At 44.7% G+C, this 24732-nt stretch overlaps 1 protein-coding gene across 1 annotated transcript; it reads left to right on the top strand.

Annotated features, from left to right (window-relative positions):
- Positions 1–18039: 18039 nt before the first annotated feature.
- On the top strand, positions 18040–23433 carry PSMG3 (proteasome assembly chaperone 3). The gene is made up of 3 exons (XM_069982043.1): positions 18040–18141; positions 21485–21723; positions 23097–23433. Exons 2-3 carry the CDS (start codon positions 21493–21495, stop codon positions 23247–23249), a joined length of 384 nt encoding a protein of 127 aa, XP_069838144.1. The 5' UTR covers positions 18040–18141; positions 21485–21492; the 3' UTR covers positions 23250–23433.
- Positions 23434–24732: the final 1299 nt, after the last annotated feature.

Below are 24732 nucleotides of genomic sequence, written 5' to 3'. Positions count from 1 at the left end.
TACCAGGTGTACACTACCAATATATTCAATAATACTGCCATACACTGACCATATAGCCACCAGATACCAGGTGTACACTACCAATATAATCAATAATACCGCCATACACTGACCATATAGCCACCAGATACCAGGTCTACACAAATGCTGCAGAATATTACACTTTGCACACTAGAAAATAGAATACAGCAGTGATATCACATACCAGGTGTACACAGATGCTGCAGAGTATTACACCCTGCAGACTACACAAGAGAATACAGCAGTGATCAGGCGCAGTCACAGGTAGATTACAGAGACTCTGTCCGCTCTCCTGTCATTGTGCTGTTCCCCTATCAGACTCCTAAATAAATTATCCCAGACCCCTGACTAAATGGAATCTGCCTCTTACTCGCACAGTAAAACACTTACTGATATTATTACTGTGTCACACACTATAAGTACTATTATATAATGTGTGAGCAGCAGGACAGTTCTCAGAAGATGCAATATTAGCGGTCAGCAGGGGCAGACACAGACAGCAGAGGATCCCTGTGCGAGTATGTGTCTGAGCCCCCCATAACCTAAGTGTCCCCCCACTCTCCTCCCCAGTGGTTACACTGTAGTTACACCCAGGGACTCACAGGTGACGTCTTCTCTGATCAGTCTCGTTCACTTAATTTTTTCTTCTGCCTCTGGCCCGTCTTAAAGACACACGCACACGCTGACGTCTGATAGAGGCTACAGTGACGTCCGGCCCAAGCAGAGTCTCCTGTATCTAGCTGCCTGCGCCGGAAGATGAGAGAAGACGCGCGCTGCCGGGGGAGGAGCTGCAGGCTGGGAATGGGTGACAGGTGAGTTGTTGTTTGTTTTTTTTCCCTCCCGGCCCACCACAAAGTCTTCAGCCCGGCAGCAGCCCTGTGCTGCTGATTAAGCAGTACAATGGCAGAGGGCCGCGGCGGTGCGATTTATTTATAATAATGTCTTTTTTTTTTTTTTTTTGCAGTCCGGAACTGCCATATACTTACCGCTTGTGAGAAGTTCCACTCCTGGACCCGCTCCCGACGCCGAGAGATCTCTGTCCAAAACCGCGCTCCCACAGATGAGTCCGATGCCCATAGAGAATGACTGGAGCCATAGGGAACTCCAACTCCCAGCTGTTCTCTGCAACAACACATGTGCTACCCTGCTGGGTAAAAAAACATGATCACATCAAAACTTTGCAAACAGCCATAAGTGGACAGGTAGATTTTATTGTATCTCCCTAGCAGCTATCTGCCCATGTCTGTAACATGTCCAGAGCAGAAGCAAATTCCTATAGAAAACCTCTCCTGCTCTGGACAGTTCCTGACATGGACAGAGGTGGCAGCAGAGAGCACTGTGTCAGACTGGAAAGAATACACCACTTCCTCCAGGACATACAGCAGCTGATAACTATGAGAAGACTTGAGCTTTTTTAATGGAACTAAATTACAAATCTTTATTACTAACTGACACCAGTTAATTTGAAAGAAAAATAATTTCGCTGGAGTACCACTTTAACTTCCCTGTCTTTTTATTCTTGGGAGAGTTATGCCTATGGCTCGTCCCCTCTCTTCAATGAAAACACACGTCCACTCAGCTAACCTGAACATACAAGTGAGAGATAGCTATTGGCAATCCTATGTTAATCAACAGTTAAAGGGGTATTCTGCTCAAACATAACTTTTCATATGTTGCTGCTCATAATGAGACTACCAATTCCATCCATATTTGTAATAATCTATTCGGTCTCCTTCCCCCAGTTCTGATCTGCTGCTTTCTGCTGAAAACACAAAAAACTGTGAGTGAGATTTTCTCTCCCCCTTCCCTCTGGGATGGCTGCTGTAAACAAGTCCCTATCTGTAACTTTGTAATGCCAGAGGGATAATCACAGTTCATTAGCAACTTAACCTTAGAATAACCCTCCCAGTATTACAAAGAAGCTACAATGTTGCAGATAAAGCCTGCCAGGGACTTGTTTACATCAGCCGTCTCAGAAGGGAGGGGGAGGAGGGGGAGATGGAGAGAAAAGCTCACACACAGATTTTTGTGTCTTCAGCAGAAAGCAGCAGCTCAGAACTGGGGGAAGGAGACTGAATAGATAATAACAAGTATGGAAGGAATTGTTAGTCTCACCATGGGCAGCAACATATGAAAAGTTACGTTTACCTCTTTAACGTATCAAGATATCAGTTAGGGCCTCAGCTTGGTCTTCCATAATCAATACATCAATGGGAGAAGGTTTCTGCCTACCTGGTGGTAGTAATAAAGCAGCCTGGGCGTCATTTTTTTTCAAAGACTTATAGTTTTCCATGCACTTCATGGCATAAAAAGAGGACTATCAAAGAAGACTACGTAACATATTTTGTTATAGGAAACAAATAAACCTGCCTGAACCACGGGCAGCATTAAACACTGACAGGTTCCCACTGTACAATGATGTATGATGAATTCACTGGATCAGCTGGAGAACCACAGGTTTCAGATCACTTCTCTACTGTGTACTTGTTAAAAACTACAGACACAGCAGAGCTGAACATCTGACAAACTCAGTGCGGCTATATCGACCAAGGCTTTTGGCAATTCTATATCAAAACGCAGCCATCTCCAGCCTCATGCAGGGTGGATGATCTCAGGAAACCGAGGCGAATGATTCTCACATTGCGGCCCTGCCAGGACATCCCTGCGACTACAACGGTTAATAGGCCGCTGTGTGTTTTTTTTTCCGGCAATCAACAAGCCGCTCCAAATCAGAAGGAAGGAAAGGTCACTACATCTAATTGCCCAGATAAATCTCCCTCCGTCAGAAGCCTGCGGAGGATGGGGTCTCCGTCCATACGGAGATCCCCCACACGCCATTGGAGACTATGTCACGATCAGTAATTTGGGAGCCATGCTTGTGAAGTGACACTTAGCAATGCCTGGCACCGATCTCGGAGAGACATCCAATTACATTAACCTCCAACTGATCAACACAACTAAACAAATTATGCCGGGGTCTGAACGAGATTAAGGAGGCTGGAACGGGCCGGGATCATTTGGCGGGAAGGTTAATTCCTTATAACAAGTTTTAACCTAATCTCCACTGCTGCTCTTAGCTCCGGGGCCAAATTCTACCCAGAGCCTCTTCTGGTTCCTTGGAGAGGAGGATCACTTTGCATTAGGGAAGATGGCAGAGCCTACAGATATAAGGCAAGACACAGAGAAATTACACACAGAAGGGAAGACGAGACCTCAGCGAGTGATGGAAGCCAATGCCCCATCAAACTCCAGTGGTTTGGCGCCGGGTAATGTGCAATATCCAGGTGTTCTGCGGCAATGTTTAACATTCATTTGGCAACCCCCTGCTCGAAGACATTTACTGGAGCCTTGGAAGGGAATGTGCAGCCGTCATTTGTTTCAGTAAATTAACATTCGCCTGCCTGTCGCTTTCATTAGACGAGAAAGGAGCAAGGTTGGTAAGCTGGCATGCGACCTGAGACTCTGCAGCTGCTGCGTGACCGCTCGCCACGGAGTGCCTGCAGCAAGCTGAGCATGCCGGGACACCATGGGCAAGATTTACTAAGCAAAATGCACCAAATATACAGAGAGTACACATTACGGGGCTGTAGATATTCCTCCAAGACATCCACAGTACAAGGCTCCTGGCAGGGCTTGCAAGTGCCCTGCATAATGCTGTTGGCAGCTGCCGCTAGGTGGAGATTGCATATGTATTTATATTGCTTCATTGGGAAATAAATGAATAGATATGCAGCCAGCTACCCCTAGTGGAAGCTGCCGGCAGACAGAATCTTTCTGTTTCATTGAATGGTTTGTAAAGGAAGCTGTATTCTGCCTGTATTTTTCATGGGGAGCACCCTGCTGGCACTATGGGTTGACAGTCTGTTGCCCCGAAGACTGTGGTCACCCAGCTGGCACTGTTTATAGGTAAACACTTTGCTGGCACTCTTTACAGGGAGCAATCGCTAAGTATTATCACCTAAGCACCCTGCTAGCAGTATTTATGGGGTGACAGTCTGTCACCCCTGTTTATTTGGGGTCACCCAGCTGACACTGTTTATAGGATAACACTTTGCTGGCACTCTTTACAGGAAGCACTCACTAAGTATAATCACTTATGAGGAGCACCCTGCTGGCACTATTATGGGGATTGACAGTTTGCTATCCCTGTTTATTTGGGGTCACCCAGCTGTACTGTTTAAGGGGTCACACTTTACTGGCACTTTCTACTGTGCACACTGTCTTACTACTATTGTCTATGGGGAGTACCATGCTGGCACTATTCATGAGGTGACAATCTGTTGGCCCTGTTATATAGAAACATAAAAGATTGTCATCAGAAAAAGACCACCTTTGTAGATGAGGCCTATACACTGTGGCATTGTTTATGGGTCCACACTCTGCTTGGACTCTTCACAGGGATACGGGGAGGCACTGTCTACAAAGAGCACTCACTACTTATTGTGTACTCACTTAGAAAGTACCAAGATGGTACTGCTAATGGGATCACTCCAATGATAATGGAGGTTTTTTGTTTTTGGAGAGGTAACAAGTCAAGGCAACAGGAGATCTTATCTGGTCAGGAGAGTTATAAAGTATTGTCTCATAGTTAAAGAACACTTCTGGCAAAACTGTTCTTCATACTGCGGGACCTTGGGGGTGGAGCATGATACAGATTCTATACTCTCATGCCCCACCCCTGAGGTCTGGGACAAAGCATAGTACACTGTGTCAGAGTGTCCTATTTAAGTTATCCATACTACATCATATACACATGTCTATTATATATACATATATATATATATAGAGAGAGAGAGAGAGAGAGATCAACCTGTGTAAAGTAGCTTTCCATAAAGCAGCGCAGAAGCAGCAACTTTAGACAATGCTTCAAAAGGTCATTTTGTAAGTGCTTGAAGTAAAGTCTGACAGTGAAGCATTTCCCTTTCACCCGTATAAAGTCTCTAATCCGCTGTTCATATCTTTTACTGTGTACATCCAGCTCATGGGAATATGATCGGTGAGCAAAGTCTCATCTCCTTTTCCTGCAGCCATTGTTGGACTACAATTCCGGTCACCCATGGGATGATGGATCTTGTAACTCAGCCATGTCCAGAAGCAAAATGTCTGATGACTTTTTCCACTATGTGCTAGTCTTAGAATTAAAAGCGATGATCCGTGCAGTCTGTGATGGGGAGATGTCTTCACTTTAATTGTCTTGCAACTACTGGGCCCCAATGCAAAATCCATAACAGGGCTTCTCGGCTACCATGCTTCATTCATAACACTGGTCTCCCTTTGGAGCCCTCTCAGGCTCCATGCCTTAGGTTCAGTTGTACATTTTCCACCCCTATACTTACACCTGTGACAGGTAAGACAATGTACTACAAGTCTATCATATTTATCCATATTTTGTCAACAAGGCTTAGTTTTTGAGTCCATAGAATAGCAACAGGGCCCTGTGCAACTTATACTAAACCTAAACCTGCTTGATACTTTTATACTATTAAGTCCCTGAGAGTTCCATTTATAGTGCAGAGCTATTTCTCATTCTATACATTTCATAGGCAGGTCCTGAGTTGTTTGCCAGTAGTACACACACACATAGACTTTCTTTGCCTTTTTTCTCTAAAGAATCAAAGTACATACTCTTCTCTGCTCTACAGGACATAGTGATGGAAAACGTGCACCGAAATGAACAGGCTGGGCTGTCGATCTACACAGTACAGTACTAGATGGAATATGGAGGGAGAAAGGGTTACTGATGCACAGGGTTTACAAGGTCTTTGTAATTGTTTGTAATAATTTGTATTGGTGGGGGTCTGTGTGCTGAGACCCCCATCGATCACTAAAATGGGGAAGACATGCTCAGCAGTGCATGTTTTGCCCCGCTTTAAACTATGTTATAATGGAAGCCTATGAGATTTCTGACATATTGGATTGCCGGAATTCCATAGGCTTCCATTATAATTCCGTAGACTGCTCATATTAGCAGTTAAGCTAGCAGGAAAGTTTTCTGATTTTCTGTGTGTATTAATTCGTAGCAAGGAGGTAAACCTCTCAATATAAAGATCTATATAAAGAGTCCCAGGTCTTCTGGTTTAGTAATCTAACCTGATATTCAGATACCCTATTTAGGTATCTTTAGTTAATATAGAGCACAGGACTGCTAAAAAAGTGTATCTCACCCTGGAGGACCTGGTATGTGCATAGTTTCATTGGGAACTGTGTAATACTTCATCTCTCCTGTGGGAGTGCTGTTAGAAATTCAAAACTTGTTGCTGGGCTCCTACACAGTGATCTGATCATAGGTAAGGAAGTAATTTCAAGAATAGTAGTATATACGGAATATATATGTTACATTATGGTATATTAAGGAATATTACCCATTACCTTTGATATCAGTGTAAGTAAAGGTGATCAGACATGATTTCTTTATGTGTGTCTGTTCTCACAGCTGTAGTGAATTATTACTTGGTCTTCAGGACACAGTTATTTGTCTGCTGGTGTGAAATGTAGAGATTGATTGACTGATCGATTGTCTGGTAGTCACCCCTCAAGGGCTGGTAGGGACAACGGACGTCGCCACACGTCAAATCCCCAAGGTAATGTTACCCTTTCAGATCAACCAGAATTAATCAAATCTAATTTTCTCTAAATATTCCTTTTATCTATCCAGAGCAGGATTCAGCAGCCTGAGGCATCCAGTCTCCGGAGCAGGAAGATGGATTATAGATCTACTCCCAGGTAGCAAGCTTACAACTCCAGGCTGGAGGGCCATGACACTGAATGTCTTGGTGGAGATCCTGACTCAAATCTCATACAAATACAGTGGTACCTTGGTTTTAGAGTAACTTGGATTAAGAGCGTTTTCCATGAAGAGCTCACAGTTTTTCGAAATTGTAACTTGGATTAAGAGCATTGCTTTGGTTTAAGACTGTACTGGGTCGGAGGGGAAGCAGGGGAGGGGCATTGTCTGCATAGCGGGTTCTACAGCACTGTACTCTGACCCAGGACGTCTCCCTCACCTTTCAAATCATAGCAGATCAACTTCAGTCTGGGGCTTACATCAGGGGACAGGACTGTGAAGGTAATCTCTTCATAGCTGTAACCCCTCTCTCTCTGGACAGAGAGTGCTGCATGTATGTGCCCACATATGTCCTGCTCATTCCTTCATGCTCCCTGCAGTCTCTGTCTGCCCTTTTGTTTCCCATCCATTCCATTCCTGCTATAATGTGCTTGCACTCGCACTCAGCTATACACACTGCTGCTATAATGTGCCTGCACTCACACTCAGCTATGCACACTGCTGCTATAATGTGCCTGCACTTACTCAGCTATACACACTGCTGCTATAATGTGCCTGCATTTACACTCAGCCATTCACACTGCTGCTATAATGTGCCTACACTTACACTCAGATATACATACTGCTGCTATAATGTGCCTGCACTCACACTCAGCTATTCACACTGCTTTATAGAGAAGTTTCTGTCACTGTCCTTCTGCACAGCTCTGTGATTCTCACTTCCTGATTGGTCCATGCTGAACACACCTCTCCCCATTGCTGTCATGTGACCACACAGACCTCTGATAGCAGCCCTGCTTCTCTATTCTAACCTGTTGTACTACGCTACTGCATTATGGGGATCTGCAGTTCCATCCTGTATCTACAAACTGCTGCTGTTTTTTCAAGTTTATGCCCTTACTATACATTATACTCCGCATGCTGATTGCTATACTCTACAGTAACTTATAATATCACATATTCTGCTGTTTCTGAATGTTTGTTTCATCTGTTTTACATGTTATTCAGAATAACAAATCATTATTTTTGGGGTGTGGAACCAAATGTCTGCATTTCTATGATTTCTTACAGGAAAATTTGCTTTGGTTTAAGAGTGGATTTGGATTACAAGATCAGTTCCGGAACGAAGCATGCTCGTAATCCAGGGCACCACTGTATATATAAATGCCAAAAACTGCATTTTTAGACAAAAAGATTTTTTTTAAGCCTTTATTTTAAAGCACAAATTACAGAAAGTCATCAGGTAGTAATAAGAAAAAGTCAATCTAGGAATGTTGAGTAAGAACAATATGGCCAGCAAATTTGTCTCAATATGCAGTTATATGCCCTGTGCCATATTGGTTTTTACCCAGCTTTTCCACAGATATATGATGGCAGAATATGATACAGGCTAAGGCTATGTTCACACTACATAAAATAACGGCCGTTGTCCGCTCCGCAAAACTACGGCCTTTTTGAGGTTCCCTATAATGACTGCAATGCAATGTAACTACGGCCGTTGAATTCACACTACGTATCAGATAACGACAGTTGTTTATACGGCCCCGTGAAAAATGAACATGTCAATTATTTCCAGACGGTAATACTGCAACAACGGCCGTGGATTTCAATGCGGCCGCGAACGTAAAACCTATATCTGCCGAATTAAACTTGATTTTGATGTAAAAAAATTTCTCTGTGGTTTCTCGGGCTGGCCGCAGTATTTAAAGTAAATTACCTGTTTCATCCCATTTATAAACATGCTAGGAATCAAAATCGTAATTCTATGGCCGTAGTTTTGGTCGCAAAAGTCCGGCCGGTGAAAACAACGGCCGTTATTTTACGTAGTGTGAACATAGCCTTATACTAGTTACTAGTTGAACAATTCTTTTAGTGACATATATATATATATATATATATATATATATATATATATATATATATATAATTTAAAGGGTTGCTCTGTTTTGGACAATCTGCTTTTGATCAGTCGGTTGCCCTAAAATAAGGTTAGCTGAGGGTCTTTTACTGCTAGATCCTCTTGTGATTCGCTGTAATCTGCTGGGAGGGCTCATGAGAAAATGTTATCTCCCCTATAGTTCCCCAGCAGGGGAAATGAAGTATTACATTATGCCTATATAACTTGTCCTCCAGAGCAGGAGACACACTTTGAATTTGGATAACAGATGAAGGTTCTTAATGACCCCCTCTTCTGGTCAGGTCACTACCAATTATTGAGATGTCTATGTTCCCAAATAAAAGTGTATTTTATTACTACATCCTTCTGTTACTGATTAAATCATATGGGCCACTATACAGTGATCCATATAGAAGTAGATACCAGCTCTACACAGGGTGCGCAGACCATAAATGATTACAGTGCAGCCACAGCCCATGCCTACAGGTGACGGGTCTTCTCTGGTCATGATGTTGTTCACTTTTCCCTTCTTTCTCCATCTATCCTGGGCCATCTCTGACTCATCTCTGTAGAACTTACCAAACATTTTAGGAACTGCCCCAAACAGCTATAATGCCCACTTTGTGCCCCCACATAGTAGTTAGGCCTCCTCTAGCTACCCACAAGTAGTTAGACCTTCTATAATAACTTGCAATCTGTGGAGAGAACTGAGCAAGCATTCCGTTGCACTGCAGCACTCCCACAGGGAAAATATAGTATTACATGATGCCTATTCAAATCAATATAATACTGTCCTCCAGATCAACGAAAACTTGGATGATATATGAGGGTTCTAAATGAAGAACCCCTTACTATTAACTTGTACATCTTTGATTTGTGACAATTATTGAGATGTCTATGGCCACTGTTATAAACAAAGTCATAATGTTGTCTATGGACAGTGTTTTATAGAAAGTCAAAATGTATAACTGTGTAAACAACATCCATAACAAGAACGCACAGCGTGCCAGAGACATAGCTCCTGGGGTCTGCATTCCTAAAATGGACAATTCCTTTAACTCTGACCTATTTTCAAGACCAGAAGTTGAGTTCACCCTGTCTCTGGTTACTGCTGCGGGGATAGCAGCAAATCTTGAAGTAGATCCTCTTCTGTCTATAAATTGTTTTGGAAAGCTGCAAGCGGCGCTGAGTCTGACATATCAACTGTTGCTTTGAATATCTTAGAATAAGCCATGCTGTTGCCTAGAAGGAAGGAGAGATCCCATCAAGTGTCAGTCATTCGGTGAGCCCCTGACACACAGAGGTTGTATCATGTGGCGGTATCAGCATAAGCACCAGTGTTACATGATCAAAGAAACCAGAATAAAAAAGTCAAAATAGATTACCAGTAATAGCACAGACTTCTAGGCAGTGGCATAACTAGTCCCAAGGTACTTTTTGGATTTAGGCCACCTCATAGGTATGAGATAATTGTCTATACATTATAACTGAGTATATCTGTAAAAGTCACCAAATGCAAGGAGCAAATTTTATTACCATACATATCATACTGTAATTGCCACCATGCAGAATTAAGGCCAACATTTTAGGAATTGCCACACACAGCTATAGTGCACACTTTGTGCCCCCACATAGTAGTTAGGCCTCCTCTGGGTACCCACAAAGTAGTTAGATCTTCTATGTGCCCCCATAAAGTAGTTAGACTCCCTATGCTCCCCCATGTAATAATTAGACTCCCTCTGGGTGCCCACATCGTAGTTTGACCCCATATGTTTCCTATATAGTAGTTAGCCCCCCTCTGTGCACACACATAGTAGTTAGACCCCTTTACGTGCCCCCATATAGTAATTAGATCCTTTATGTGCTCAGTAATAATTATGCCTCCTCTGTGTTCCCATATAATATTTAGACATTCTCTGTATTCCACATGGTAATTAGACACCTATGTGTCCCCATAAAGACGTTAGCCCTCCTTGTACCTACATACTAGGCCCCTACATTGTGCCCCCATATAGTACAAGTCCCCCACACTGTGCCTTTATATAGTAGTTAGACCCCCTATAGCAATTAGGCTTCATTGAGCCCCCACATGTTTGTCCCCAACCATGCACCCACATTTAGCAGTTAGTCCCCCCTCTGTGCCCTCACATGGTAAGCCTTATACTGTGGGCAGATGATCTGACTGCTTGGCGCTCATTTGCGGCTGCGGACGGCTGAAGATCAGGTAATGTAAAAGGCCCCTAAGGCGAGTTTAATTGTAACCCAACAAAATTATCAGTATATTCTTAACAGGATCATTATCAAGCATAGGTGGAGACCGCTCATTCTGGACACCCGTGCGTGACTATATGGATGCATAATCTATATTCTACATGACTTACATTATACTTTGTGCAAAGGGCATATGACAATAACCATCACCTTACATTAGGAAATAGATGGAATCGGTAGTCAGAACTTTTACTGATATTCTCTATCTGCTTGTATCCTGAGACCCCGCAGAATTATTGATTACATCCCCATCACACCGCAGGCTATCGAATAATCTAATAAGAAGTAATAGGGGGCTTATTTCTCTCATGGTGCTTTTCTGCCATCTAGTGGTAAACTTGTTGAATGCAGCAGAATTAGACATTTACTTTATGCTATTAAAGGGGGTCTTCCGAAAAGATATATTTGACATAACTGACCAATAAAAGGGTTTTGAATTTTAGTTGTAAACTACAATCATGGGTTGAAGGAGAAATGATTATTTACATGGCAGCCATGTTTTTTTAAATTCTGTACTACCCCTTTAAGTTCTGTTACATTCCTCTGTCCATCCGCTCTATTAGGAGATATGGAATACATGAACGCAGTAACTAGTCTACTACATGCAGTCAATAGTCCACTTATCAGTATTATTTGTAGACCACTTGAAGCTAAACAGTATGTCCTGGAAGCTTTGACTACCTTTCATGTCTACCCATCGTGTATGTATAGTACTGGGCAGCAGGTAAGCCCTGGCTGTGTCTATGCTGGATATCAATGAATAATTTATCCTACACAATGGCGTTTTCCCAAAGCAATCAATAGGTCAGAGGAAGGTTTATAAGTAAAGTACAGAGTAAGTATGAGACGGCTTTCTCTATGGAGTCTGCAGCATTATACAAAAATAACCTTCCTACGAAAAATGGAAATCTATAACTAAACCTTGACCCATGTCCACAGCAGAGCCCACTAAGGGGCACACCGGCCGACCCCCAGTGCCCCCAAATAACACACAGAAAATCTCCTATACAGACATCTAAGAGGTGATGTGTTGGGTATCTGCAGGGTATAAGAGTGTATAACAGTATGCAGTAAGCTATGAACCATGTGCTTCTCCAGCTGTTGAAGAACTACAATTCTCAGCATGCCCTGACACTGATTCATACATTCTAGACATTTCAGTATTGATCAAGCTGCAGTGTACGGACTGCAGGGAGAAGCTCTTAGGAGCGGATCTATTATGGGACATCGATTATAGAACCATATACAAGGTACGGGCTGCAGGGAGAACCTCCTGATCTATTATGGGACATTGATTATAGAACCATATACAAGGTATAGGCTGCAGGGAGAACCTCCTGATCTATTATGGGACATTGATTATAGAACCATATACAAGATATGGGCTGCTGGGAGAACCTCCTGATCTATTATAGGACATTGATTATAGAACCATATACAAGGTACGGGCTGCAGGGAGAACCTCCTGATCTATTATGGGACATTGATTATAGAACCATATACAAGGTATAGGCTGCAGAGAGAACCACCTGATCTATTATGGGACATTGATTATAGAACCATATACAAGGTATAGGCTGCAGAGAGAACCTCCTGATCTATTATGGGACATTGATTATAGAACTATATATAAGGTATGGGCTGCTGGGAGACCTACTATACATTACAGTGGTGAGGCTGGGCAGTAATAGACAGCACTGCCTCTTCCATAATCAGAACCTCACACTCCCGCCTCCAAGACTTCTCTCATGCTGCACCAGTTCTCTAAAACGCCCTACCCAAAGACCTTAGTCTTATTTCCAACACCCACAGTTTCAAGCGTGCCCTAAAGGCTCATCTCTTCAGGCTAACTTATAACATTCCCTAATCTCGACTCCCTCTCTGTTAACCCTTCTCCATCCACTCTATATCTTCCTTGGTGCCATCTACTTTCTACCTGAAACAAAACAACAGTGTTTGACTGTCTCGCCCAATCACCTATAGACACTTTGCCACTATGTACAATGACTGGAACATTGGTAAAATAAAGCACTTACTGCCTCTTGTGTAACCTCCAGTCCTCCTAGTCTGTAAGCTCTCGAGAGCTGGTCTCTGTTTGTATCATTTTTATTTTATTTATTGTATAACGTTATTATAAATATTACCTGTTTTGTACTATTACCTGTTGTGCAATTTGCAACAACGGCCGTGATTTATACAAAACATACGTTGTATTGGAATGAATGGAAACCCCGGCCTGAGTGTATACACATAGTATACGCTCCGGACGGCATATAATCCGACCGCACGAAAAACTGACATGTCAGCTTTCTGCAGCCGCTATTCATTGAATAGCGGCCACACAAGACATGTCAGTTCACACAACGGAGCATGCGGCTCTGGCCGCACACTTCATTGTGTGCAGCAGTGAATTGGGATGTGGCCGCACAATGATGAGCCCGCATCCAAATTCACCAGAAATAAAGATCATTCGGCTGGTATTGTAGCACCGGCAAGGATGATCTTCAGTAACACTGTCCGTTCTGTGACCCGGCCGAGTCACAAAACGGCCGGTGTTATATGCCATGTGAACATGGCCTCTCTCTGTATTGTGGGAAAGGTAGACCTCATCAATGTGATAGAAATCTATAAGTCCTGATGTCTGGCAATGCAGCGATAATCTCACCTTGTACTAATAGAGTATGTGCACACTACAGAATCCACGTGGATCACCTGCCAAAGATTTCGCAGCTCACCTGCACTCACGGCCGCACGCATTTCGTCTCGTGTCATAGACTGTTGGGTGGATTCCGCTGTCCGTCCAAAGAATGAACCTGTTTACTCTTTGGACGGCGGCGGAATGCGCGTGGCCGTGAGCAGAGGTGAGCTGAGGAATCCGCTGCGGGTGAGCAGAGTGGATTCCGTAGTGTAAATATACCTTTAGTGTTATACATACACATAACCCCCATCATCCACCATAGTCACCGTAGCATTGTTATACATCCTTATCACAAGATGGGGTAAATGGGATCCTCTTCATGCAGACATGTCAGGAGATGCTTGGTGCTGGGACAGTATCACTGACTACAGGATCCAGGCCCCAGGACTATATGTAACAGGATACTGATAGGATATAGTATACAGATATATCCACACAATCTGATCATATCCCTTTTATCTGCAACTACTGCAGAATCTGTAATGTGTCTGTAATCTGTAGCCGCTGCCGGGTGGTATTTTGCCCCCCAGGGCTAAGAGCTAAGTGAGTAAACGCTTGATTGTTGGCAGGGCCGTATTAACAGCTGCTGCTGCCCTAGGTACTAAACCTGAAGACGCCCCATTTTGGGGACAGTGGTTTCGGCCATGTGCATTTCCCTACATGTAGAAACATTGTCTGAATCGCGTTTTTCATGTTTTTTAACTGCTTTAAACATAAACAAATTTCTACATTGTTTCACTTATTAGAGTCGTCTGCATATTGTCTGAGGGAATTCTCACCACAAGATTGGTAGATTGGTAGGTAATAGCTCCAGGCGTCACATTTACCACCGCCATACCAGACCTGACCAACCCCGCCATACTGGGACTGGATAACACCGCCATACCAGACCTGACCAACACCGCCATACTATGACTGTATAACACCGCCATACTATAACTGGATAACACCGCAATACCAGACCTATCCAATGCCGCCATACTATGACTGGATAACACCGCCACACCAGACCTTACCAATACCACCATACTGTGAATTTATAACACCGCCATACCACTAAAAGTAGTATAGCAGCACAGGCAAAAATAGAAAAAATTAGTTAGTGCACTCCTCACCAGACTGGGCTCAATGTCCGGAATAATCCAATAAGTTCGAAGTAGACAGCACTTTGTAAAGTGAAAAAAACGGTGACCTTTATTCACACCTCAATGTTGCAACGTTTCGGCTATACACAGTAGCCTTCCTCAAGCCTTCCACCGCCATACCAGACCTGACCAATACTGCCATACTGTGACTGGATAACACCACCATACCAGACCTGACCAATACCGCCATACTGTGACTGGATAACACCGCCATACCAGACCTGACCAATACCGCCATACTGTGACTGGATAACACTGCCATACCAGACCTGACCAATACTGCCATACTGTGACTGGATAACACCGCCATACCAGACCTGACCAATACCACCATAATGTGACTGGATAACACCGCCAGACCTGACCAACAGCGCCATACTGTGACTGGATAACACCGCCATACCAGACCTGACGTATAACACCCCCCCCCCCCCCACCTACACGCCCCTCGAAAAGACACCAGATTTACTGGCAAGTGTGAACTGAAGGTGGGAGACTAAAAAAATAAAAACAAAAAAAAATTTTTTTCTTTCCCTTGCTCCCTGGTGCTGCCCCCTACAAGGTGGTGCAGTGGTAAATACGGCCCTGATTGTTGGTTGAGCGCGTGCTGACCCTTGTCCAAAGCCAAAAGAGCCTACAATAGGCACGTGAGCATCAGAAGTAGATCACCAAGGACTAGAAAAAGGCGGCTTGATCTGAAGGATGACGTTTTCCTTCTCGTCATGTAGACACCCGGTTGTGTATACGCCACATGGGAAAGAGATGGCACCAGGTTAGTTTAACACTTCCTAAACATTGTACGGACCAAGTCCCCCCCTTCTTGTCCATCTCTTTCAGTAGGGTAATGCTTCGGCCACACTGCTAACCTCGTTCAGGAATGAGGAACATGACAAAGAGTTCAAGGTGTTGACTTGGAACGACACTGAGATGTGGTGGAAAAAAATTTATGGAGGCCGCACCTCACAACTTACTGGACTTAAAGAACCTGCTGGTAAAATCTTAGTGCTAGATACATATGATGGTACTTGCTGCAGACCACAGGTGACACTCCCAAGGCTTTTTTTAGTGATAATCTTGCTCGCTGGTAATATCTTCCTTATTTCCTATAAAGGACCCATCATGGATCTGTATGCAGCATCACTCAAGTGACTATATGGTAGTTCACCATCCAGCGGTCTCACATTCACCTTAACGCATGGTGGTACGATATAGGCAGCTAACCTGTTATGCAAAGACGCAGTGGCCATTCCCCACTAAGATGGTGGCCATTGCTGTCTGATGTTCTCTGATGCATTTCCCTGTTGCTCCAGTGTTGGTAGTTACAGACCTTGGTGTTTCCTGGGATCGGTTTGGGTCTTCACTTGGTGTTCTGAAGATGTTGCCTGTAACATACCGAACAATAGCCCTTAATCTAACCATAACATGTTCCAAGTTCCATGTCCCACTTTATGCAGGCCACTGGCTCGAAGGCTGCCACCTTAAAGTGTACCTGTCATTATAACTTTCAGGCTATGTTCACACTGCGTATGAATCCGTCCATAATGCGAACCGCGAATATACGCACGTAGTTTTGAGGTTGATGCGTTCGCTTGGAAGTATACGATATACGCCCGCACAGTGCACACTACGTATGAGCTTACGGCTGGATCGTGTACGGCGCCGTGAAAAATGAACAAGACCATTGTTTGAGGACGGAAATGTTGAAACTCGCGGCCGTGGATTTCCATGCGGTCCCGTACGAAGTACTTATTTTAGCCAAATTGAACTTGATTTTTCGATTTAAAAGGTTCTGTGTGGTTTACGGGACTGGGCGAAGATTTCCAAGTAAATGACCTGCCTCAGATCGCTTCGAATCAAGCTAGGGAAGCATAACTGTACTAAGGGGCGTATGTTCGCGGTGCGTACGCATCCGGCCACACGTCGATTTTTTGCACGCCCGTAGTTTCAGCCGCACATGTACGGCAGCTTAAGACCTGCGTACGGATTCGTACGCAGTGTGAACATAGCCTCAAAATGTAATTCAACAGTAGATGTGATATGAAGCAAGTTTGCAATATACATTAATTATTTATTTTGTTGTTATCCTGCTGTAAAACAAAGCTGGACTTACCAGAAATCCAGGTCCAGTCTCCTGAAGGCAGATTTTATGATTTGTGCTGGTTGAAAAAAAAAACAGAGGAATTCCGACCAGTACAGAGAGTCACTGCTCAATGTGCCCACTAGGAATGGTCCGAACCGAGTTCGGTTCGGGTTTGTACGAACCCGAACCCTCGGTAATGATTCCCGCCATAGGCTGTATCCCAGTTTTCCAGGCGTTACTCCGGCTGGATCCGCCTGCTCCACGGAGCGGGCAGACAGCGGGAATCTGCTGCCGAGCTTTCGGGTTCATACGAACCCGAACCTCGGCAGGTTCGGACCATCCCTAGTGTCCACCAATCACATGACTACCTTCTCTCTGTGAGTGCTCAGATGACCTGGGGAACACTGGACTTCCTGTTTTCTGACTCTTTGAGAAAGAAAGTCAGAAAACAGGAAGTACCGTGTTCCATGATAACAAAAAAAAAAAAAAAAATGAATGTAAATTGCAAACTTGTGTTATATCACATCTACAGTTAGTTTGGATTTTGAAATTTATAACGACAGTGATACTTTAAATGCTGGTGATGTATCTGGGGGTTGGCGTTTTCCTCCAGCCCCCTTGCTGCCATTTGTCTTCCTGGTGCGGAGAGAAGGGACAGCATTGACAACAGCTGTTTATCAGGCTGGGTTCACACTACATCAAAAAGACGTCCGATATTTGCAGATGAAATGATCATTATAGATGGCCCGCAGTGTAAACGTATAAATGGATACACAAAGCTTTGCTGTAAACAACCCCCCCACCCCCACTATCAATAATTCAACTTTACATAAAACTAAATAATGGAAAAGTGAAACAAAAAGATTCCAAGGACAAAGAATAAAAGACAAAATAAAACCTTGTACTCACTCCTCTGGTCGCTGCTGGTGCAGCATCCCTGGTGTAAATGCCCTGATGATGTCACACCTGCACATTCCCTCCGTTTTGCATCAGTTTCTCCCATAAAGAAAATGAATCTTGTTGACTGAAATTGCTTCCCCAGGACACTAGGTGGCGCTGTCCCGTTTATTTTGGCTCCCCTAACACAACTCAGCCATGTTCATTCTACTACGTTTCAATAAAGCTAGAATTCATCGCAAGTGTTCATGGGATTCGTAGTTCGGCGGCCATATCTGACGAAGTGTGGCTGGGAGTGAAGGAAGCCTTGTGTCCGGGGACAGTGTGGATGAAGAGGAGAAGTTGGAGGTGAGCAGACCTCGGCGTGCCCCGGGGGCAGGTGTAGTGGTTACCTTACACGTCAGCAGGAAAACTGAAAGGAAACTACATGTCCCAGCATGCTCTGCTTCCCGGGAAGTGGAGCACGATGTCTCATGTAGAACAGTTCAGGTGGAGGCTTAGTGATGGGGACTTGCTTTATTATGTTTATATTAAACTTTTAGTAATGTGTGGATTCTGATAGAACATGTGGAAGATGGTGGGGGATTTAAAGGGACAGTAGTCTCATTATATAAGGCAGGGATGGGGAACCTTGACACTCCAGCTGTTGCAAAACTACAATTCCCATCATGCCTGGACAGCCTTCGGCTGTCCAGGCATGATGGAAATTGTAGTTTTACAACAGCTGGAGGGCCAGATGTTCCCCATCCCTGGTGTAAGGGGTTGCAGTCACCTCTGACCTCTGTTTATTAGTAAATCCTATAACATACTCATCCTGGAGCTTCCTCTTTTATCCCTCCTGGAAATGAAAGACTGAGGTGACCAATGGGTATTATAATTTCCTCGTGTCTAAGAGGCTACTGCCATATTGGATATTGTCACGTACCCCATTGACAAAGGGGATTGGGACCCCCATGTATTTATACATTTCCAGGAGGCAATATAGAGAAGTTAGTAAGGATGCACCAGAATTGTTACATCCTGAGTAGAGCTGCATATCTCCCAATGGGGTCACACATGGGGGCCGTCCCGGGACGGCAGGACATTACCCCAAAATCAGGGCTGTCCCACCGGATCCGGGACGGTTGGGAGGTATGAAGCTGTCAAGTCCTCCTTAAAGGAATATTTCCATTTTATATCTATCCCTAATACAGGTCCCACCTTACCCTGCCCTGTCAATATGTGACTGGGATTATGATCAGAGCCAGGAGGGCTGATGTACACCATTACTATAGATGTGAATGGAAGCCACGGAAACAGCGTTGTGTTCCTCTGCATTTGGACTAAGAGCTTACACTTGGGGTATGTGCACATTATGGAATCCTGGTGGGTCACCTGCAGCTTGTGGACGGGCGCATCTCCGCTGGTCCCATAGGCTTCATTCTGTGGTTTACCAGATTCTGCCATCCGCCCGAAGAATGAGCAGGTTTCATAGTGTGAACATACCCTGACACCCTATAAACAGCTGAAACTGGCAATATGGGGGCAGATTTACCCTGCTGTCTTATAGGAATATTCTCTTGGTTGCCTATAGCAGCCAATCACAGCTCAGCTTCCAGTTCTATTGGGAAAATGAAAGTTGAGCTGTGATTGGTTGCTGTGGACAACAGAGATTTCCTGAAGGTGTATGGCCACCTTAAGGCTACAAACACACTTGGCGGGTCTGCAGCGAGTCTCCTTGCTGCGTATTTGCAGCGAGACTCACTGCAGATCCCGGCCCTATACGTTTAATGGCAGACAAACACGCAGCAGGGATGTACATCCCTGCTGCGAGTTTGTCTGCAGCCCACCCCATTAACCCCGCCGGACCTGATACTTCACCTGATCCCGGCTCCGGCGGTTTCCGATGTCTTCAGCAAGCCAGAGCGGGGACCAGGTGAAGTATATGCTCCAGCCAGCCGGCCGCCCGATCGCCCCCCCGCAGCACCGATCGTACGCCCCCCCCCCCCCCGCAGCACCGATCGCACCCCCCCCCTCCGCAGCACCGATCGCTTGCACGCCCCCCCCCCAATCGCGCCCCTGAAGCCCCGGCCGCTCGATCGCTCCCCGGCAGCACCGATCGCCCCCCTGCAGCCCCCATCTGGTGGGGGGGGGGGGGCGATCGGGCGGCTGGGGCTTCGGTGGCGCGATTGGGGGAGGGGTGTGCAAGCGATCGGTGCTGCGGGGGGGCGTGCGGGCGGCCGAGGCTGCGGGCGGCTGGCTGGAGCATATACTTCACCTGGTCCCCGCTCCGGCTTGCTGAAGACATCGGGAACCGCCGGAGCCGGGATCAGGTGAAGTATCAGCTCCGGCGGGGTTAATGGGGTGGGCTGCAGACAAACTCGCAGCAGGGATGTACATCCCTGCTGCGTGTTTGTCTGCCATTAAAAGTATAGGGCCGGGATCTGCAGCGAGTCTCGCTGCAAATACGCAGCAAGGAGACTCGCTGCAGACCCGCCAAGTGTGTTTGTAGCCTAAGGGTCTGTTCACACGTACAGATTCGCTGCGTAAAACTCGCACAGAACTCGCATCAAACTCGCATGAAAGTAGCTGCGTTTTTTGTGGTGTTGAACTTGCCTGTGAAAATCAAAACTCGCATGTAAAAATTGTACCAAACACGCAGCAAGAATACACATACATTGGCTTGATAGCAATCAGTATCGCTGTGGATTTATGTGCGAGAAACTCACACTGATAAATACGCAGCGAGTCTGTACGTGTGAACAGACCCTAAAGGGGTTATCCAGGCTTAAAAAAAAAAACATGGCCATTTTCTTCCAGGAACTTCTCCTATCCTAAAGTTGGGTGTGGTTTTGCAACTCGGTTCCATTGAAGTTAGTGGAGCCATATTGTAATACCACATACAACCTGAGGACAGGGTTGGTGCTGTTTTTGCAAGCACGTAGCTGTGTTTATTCTAATCTTGGATAACCCAGGATTCCCAGCTCTCTGCTCTCCATCTTGCTGCAGGAGAGTTGATGGGCCCCATAGACATACAATGAAGTCTCATAGATCAAGGAGAATCACTTGGCACTACTCCAAACATATATACAGTCAGTTTATAGCAATTGCTTCAATAGCTCACCCTCTGGTCCATGTATCTCAGCACGATGCCTGGCGTGGTGCTCTGCGACCGGTGATAGATAGTCCAATATACGATAGCGTAGAAAAGATGATGGTGCGGCACTCACTGGAACTTCGTGCAAAACGTTATTATGGCAGGATAACATACATTGTAACCACATGTGCTGTACAGGTCCTGTACCTGTACCTGCCATGTAACCTGTACAGCACATGTGGTTACAATGTATGTCATCCTGCCATAATAAAGATTTGCACGAAGTTCCAGTGAGTGCCGCACCATCATCTTTTCTACGCTATCATACAATGAAGTCTGTCACCTGCAGCAGGACCGGTGGTGAAGCACTTAGCCGTGTGCTTCTCCTACCTGTACTGAACAACTGGTAGGGGTCTTAATATACCTGATATATCACTAGGACACTTAAAAAAAAGTGACTATTTAATACAAATTGTAGTACAATTTGGACTATATAAGTTTATTTATATAGCGCTGATATATTTTGCAGCATTTTGGCCTCATCACTTACTGTCCCCCATAATCTTAAAAGGAACTCATGTGAATTGTCTTTTTTTCTTTTTCACATCTCCTCAGGATATAGAATGAATATACCAGCTGCGGACGTAAAGCCGGTTATCATATCCAAGCAAGCAGAAGAGGTCATCAATGGAGTAGTCACCCAGGTGGTGTGCACCGCTTTCACTGACCACATCTTTGTGGTGGTGACACAATATGGCAAGATGGGAACATTGGTCTCTGTCACTCCAAACATGGTGTCCGGTGACCTGGTCAAACCCACGCTGACCACCAAGGTGCTCCTGGGATGTGATGAGGTAAGCAGAGGTGGACAGTAATAGGGCATTCACCCATTTGTAATTACCACCATCATCATCATTCTTGAGCTTCAAAACAGTTTAAATCTTCACGCTACTGTACTGATTCAGGCGGTCAGTACAGTAACATGAAAATGTAAACAGTTTTAGAGCTTGATGCAGTTAGTCCAGTCCATAGCTTATCATCCATGTACAGATCATAATTGTGGAACGTGTGACTGCCCCCTAGGCTAGGGTCATGCAGCATTAACTTGCTATGTTGTAGGTATACATTGGCCTCATGTAGTGATACCCTGGTGTCCTGAAAGTAGTCAACTAGTCATTACATTTGGAACTTTTCTCACATATATGTTGATTTAAAGGGCCTCAAAAACATGGTCTTGCGTCTTTGTGTAGTAGTATAATGGCAAGGTTTTGAGCACCTGTGTTCTGTGTACAGAAAGATTATAGACTGGGGTAGGGAACCTTGGCTCTCCAGCTGTTGCAAAACTACAACTCCCATCATGCCTGGACAGCCAAAGCTTCAGCTTTGGCTGTCCATGCATGATGGGAGTTGTAGTTTTGCAACAGCTGGAGAGCCAAGGTTCGCTACCCTTGCTATAGAGGGCTCTAACAGATACATACTAGCGGCACCGCAAACAGCTATCACAATTCAAGACCTCACAATTTAAAGATCTCTGCTTACTGTCAGTGAATGGAAACGCGCTTCTTTACATCCATAAGTTAAAAAAAAATTGCTATACAAAATAACTCTTACAGAAAGAAGAAAACCCTGCATTAGGGCCCTTTTACACTGACTGATATAGTGCCCCAAATGAGCGTCGATCAAGGCTTATTGGGTGCGGCCAGGTCTTTTACACCAGCCGACAGCAATATTCACAACCAATAATCGGCCCACGTTTATAGGGCCAGTGATCAGCAGTCAAACAAGAAAAAGCTTGTTTGTCAGATTTTTTACACGGCCATGTAAACTACTACTAGTCGGCCGGACATCTTCCCCTGTAAATGATGATGAAGTTAATAGGCCATGCGAATGATTCAGAGACAATTGATTCAGCCTTGGAAAGTTCTACAATCCCACTGATCAGTGCTCTTGGGGTTTACGACTTTTTGCAAATACATGACCATACCCCACTTACCTCACGGTCCCCGGGCCTCCTCACACACTGCACTAGACATAACACAGTACATAAGGAGGACTCTGACTCCCGTAGACATGCTTCCTTTCTATCCTTCTACCTGTCGCTCTCTGATCAGTTCATAGCAGACCTCCACATCCAGAAACCTTACTTAGAGGACCGTGATATTACTGTAGAGATGGATAAAGATTTTTCAGGGGAAAACAGATTTATCTTGTCTTCATATTTCTACAGCCCTTCATTCACATCTGCGCCAAGAATATGGTGAGCTTTGTGTCCCAAGAATCCAAGAACAAGCCGGTGCTCTTGGCTTTGGCGTTGAAGGACAGAAGTATGGACTCTATAAAGACTGTGAAAGACGTGATAAAGAGCTGTCAGGTCTGGTGAGCCAGGAAGATTCCAGAAGGATGGACATCATTAATCCTAGTGCTTAGTAGTACAGAGACTGTATATCGGGAATGGCTTGCACTGATTATTTTCTATGACGTATACTGGATATGGATAAACTATGGTGTGAACAATAATTTTTTTGCTTTTTTATGGACTGTTCTGCATTAAAAGTTGAACCTGATTCTTATTAAGTTTCCTACCCCTTATTACGGTTGGGGGCATAACAGCATGACAGTTTCTGTACTATGACTCCAAATAATAATAGGCCGTGCTCCAGCAAGGTAACCCCCCATTTCTAGGTTACATTTCAGTCCATTCTTCTAGACAGAAATAAAATTGATTCCCTGTAAATGTAAAGACAAAAATATTAGAGTTGAGCAAAATTCGAAACACTGCTAATCGAGTTTGGGCGAACCCAAGTGTCACTAAAAATCTCTAAAAAATATCACCTATCTTTAAAAGATAGAGACAGTACAGCCCTTTGCTCAGCCATGGGACCGGGGTCTTCTATATGCTTTTCCTCCATTTACGCCTGAAGATTAAGCAGGACAGAGCTCAAGTCATACTCCCTTTTGGCCAAGGAGGGTGTGGTTTTCCTGGTTGAGGAAGATGTCGGTAGCCAGGGCTCCAGGGGGTCATTCAGGTCGGATCTCCAGGGGCTCATTCTTCATCCCCGCATTTTAGACCCAGCTGTATTAGTGTCCTCTATGACTTAAAAATTGTGGAGCATCCCTAGGTAAAAAGTTTTGTCAAAGCCAGCGGCGGAATATATCCCACTTTAAAATCTAGAATGCCGCCCTGGGACTTAAACCTCGTCCTCTCAGGATTAACTCAGGTCCCCTTTGAGCCCCTACAGGATCTTTACAGAAATTTTTTGCCATGGAAGCTAGCTGTCCTCCTGGCTGTAACATCCACCAGGAGAGTGGGGGAGATTACAGCTTTTCCTATTCAGCCACCATATTTGTCTGTATGGGAAGATTGAGTCGTCCTTTTTTCCTGATCAGGCAGGAGAAACCTTAGCACGGTGCCATGCCCCTCCCCCACAACACCTATCAGGTAACTAATACTATTGCTGCTACCCCCACTCGATACTACTACTCCCAATACTAGTACTACTCCCACTCTTGATCTACTACTACTACCACTCTCACTACTATTGCTACTACTACTCCAAATACTGCTCCCACTACTATTGCTACTACTGCACTCCTGATACCACTACTCCCAAAAAATAATTTTTTGGCCATATCGCCCAGCCCTCTGTTATTCTTATTCTGTTTGAGGGTAAGAATAGGGGAAAGGCAGCCTCTTCCCAGACAATAGCCGGTGGATGAAACAAGCTTTCTATAAATGCTATAAAATAGGGGGGGGGGAGGATATACCTGTAGGGTTTGGGGCCCATACTACAAGGGCAGTTATCACATCATGGGCAGAGCGGGCCTCAATATTCACAGCCTTTTTTTGTCACTACAGGCCGCAG

The sequence above is a fragment of the Dendropsophus ebraccatus genome, chromosome 9 (assembly GCF_027789765.1).
Source record: "Dendropsophus ebraccatus isolate aDenEbr1 chromosome 9, aDenEbr1.pat, whole genome shotgun sequence".
NCBI classification, from domain to species: Eukaryota; Metazoa; Chordata; class Amphibia; order Anura; family Hylidae; genus Dendropsophus; species Dendropsophus ebraccatus.
The sequence above is the reverse complement of the archived record's forward strand: the minus strand, read 5'-3'. Positions and strand labels throughout refer to the sequence as shown.

What these genes read in the sequence shown, in the direction of transcription:
- PSMG3 (XM_069982043.1), top strand. Translation starts at nt 21,493, where the DNA reads ATGAATATACCAGCTGCGGACGTAAAGCCGGTTATCATATCCAAGCAA. An exon ending in TGCTCCTGGGATGTGATGAG is followed by an intron (nt 21,724 to 23,096) that starts GTAAGCAGAGGT and finishes ATATTTCTACAG; the next exon opens with CCCTTCATTCACATCTGCGC.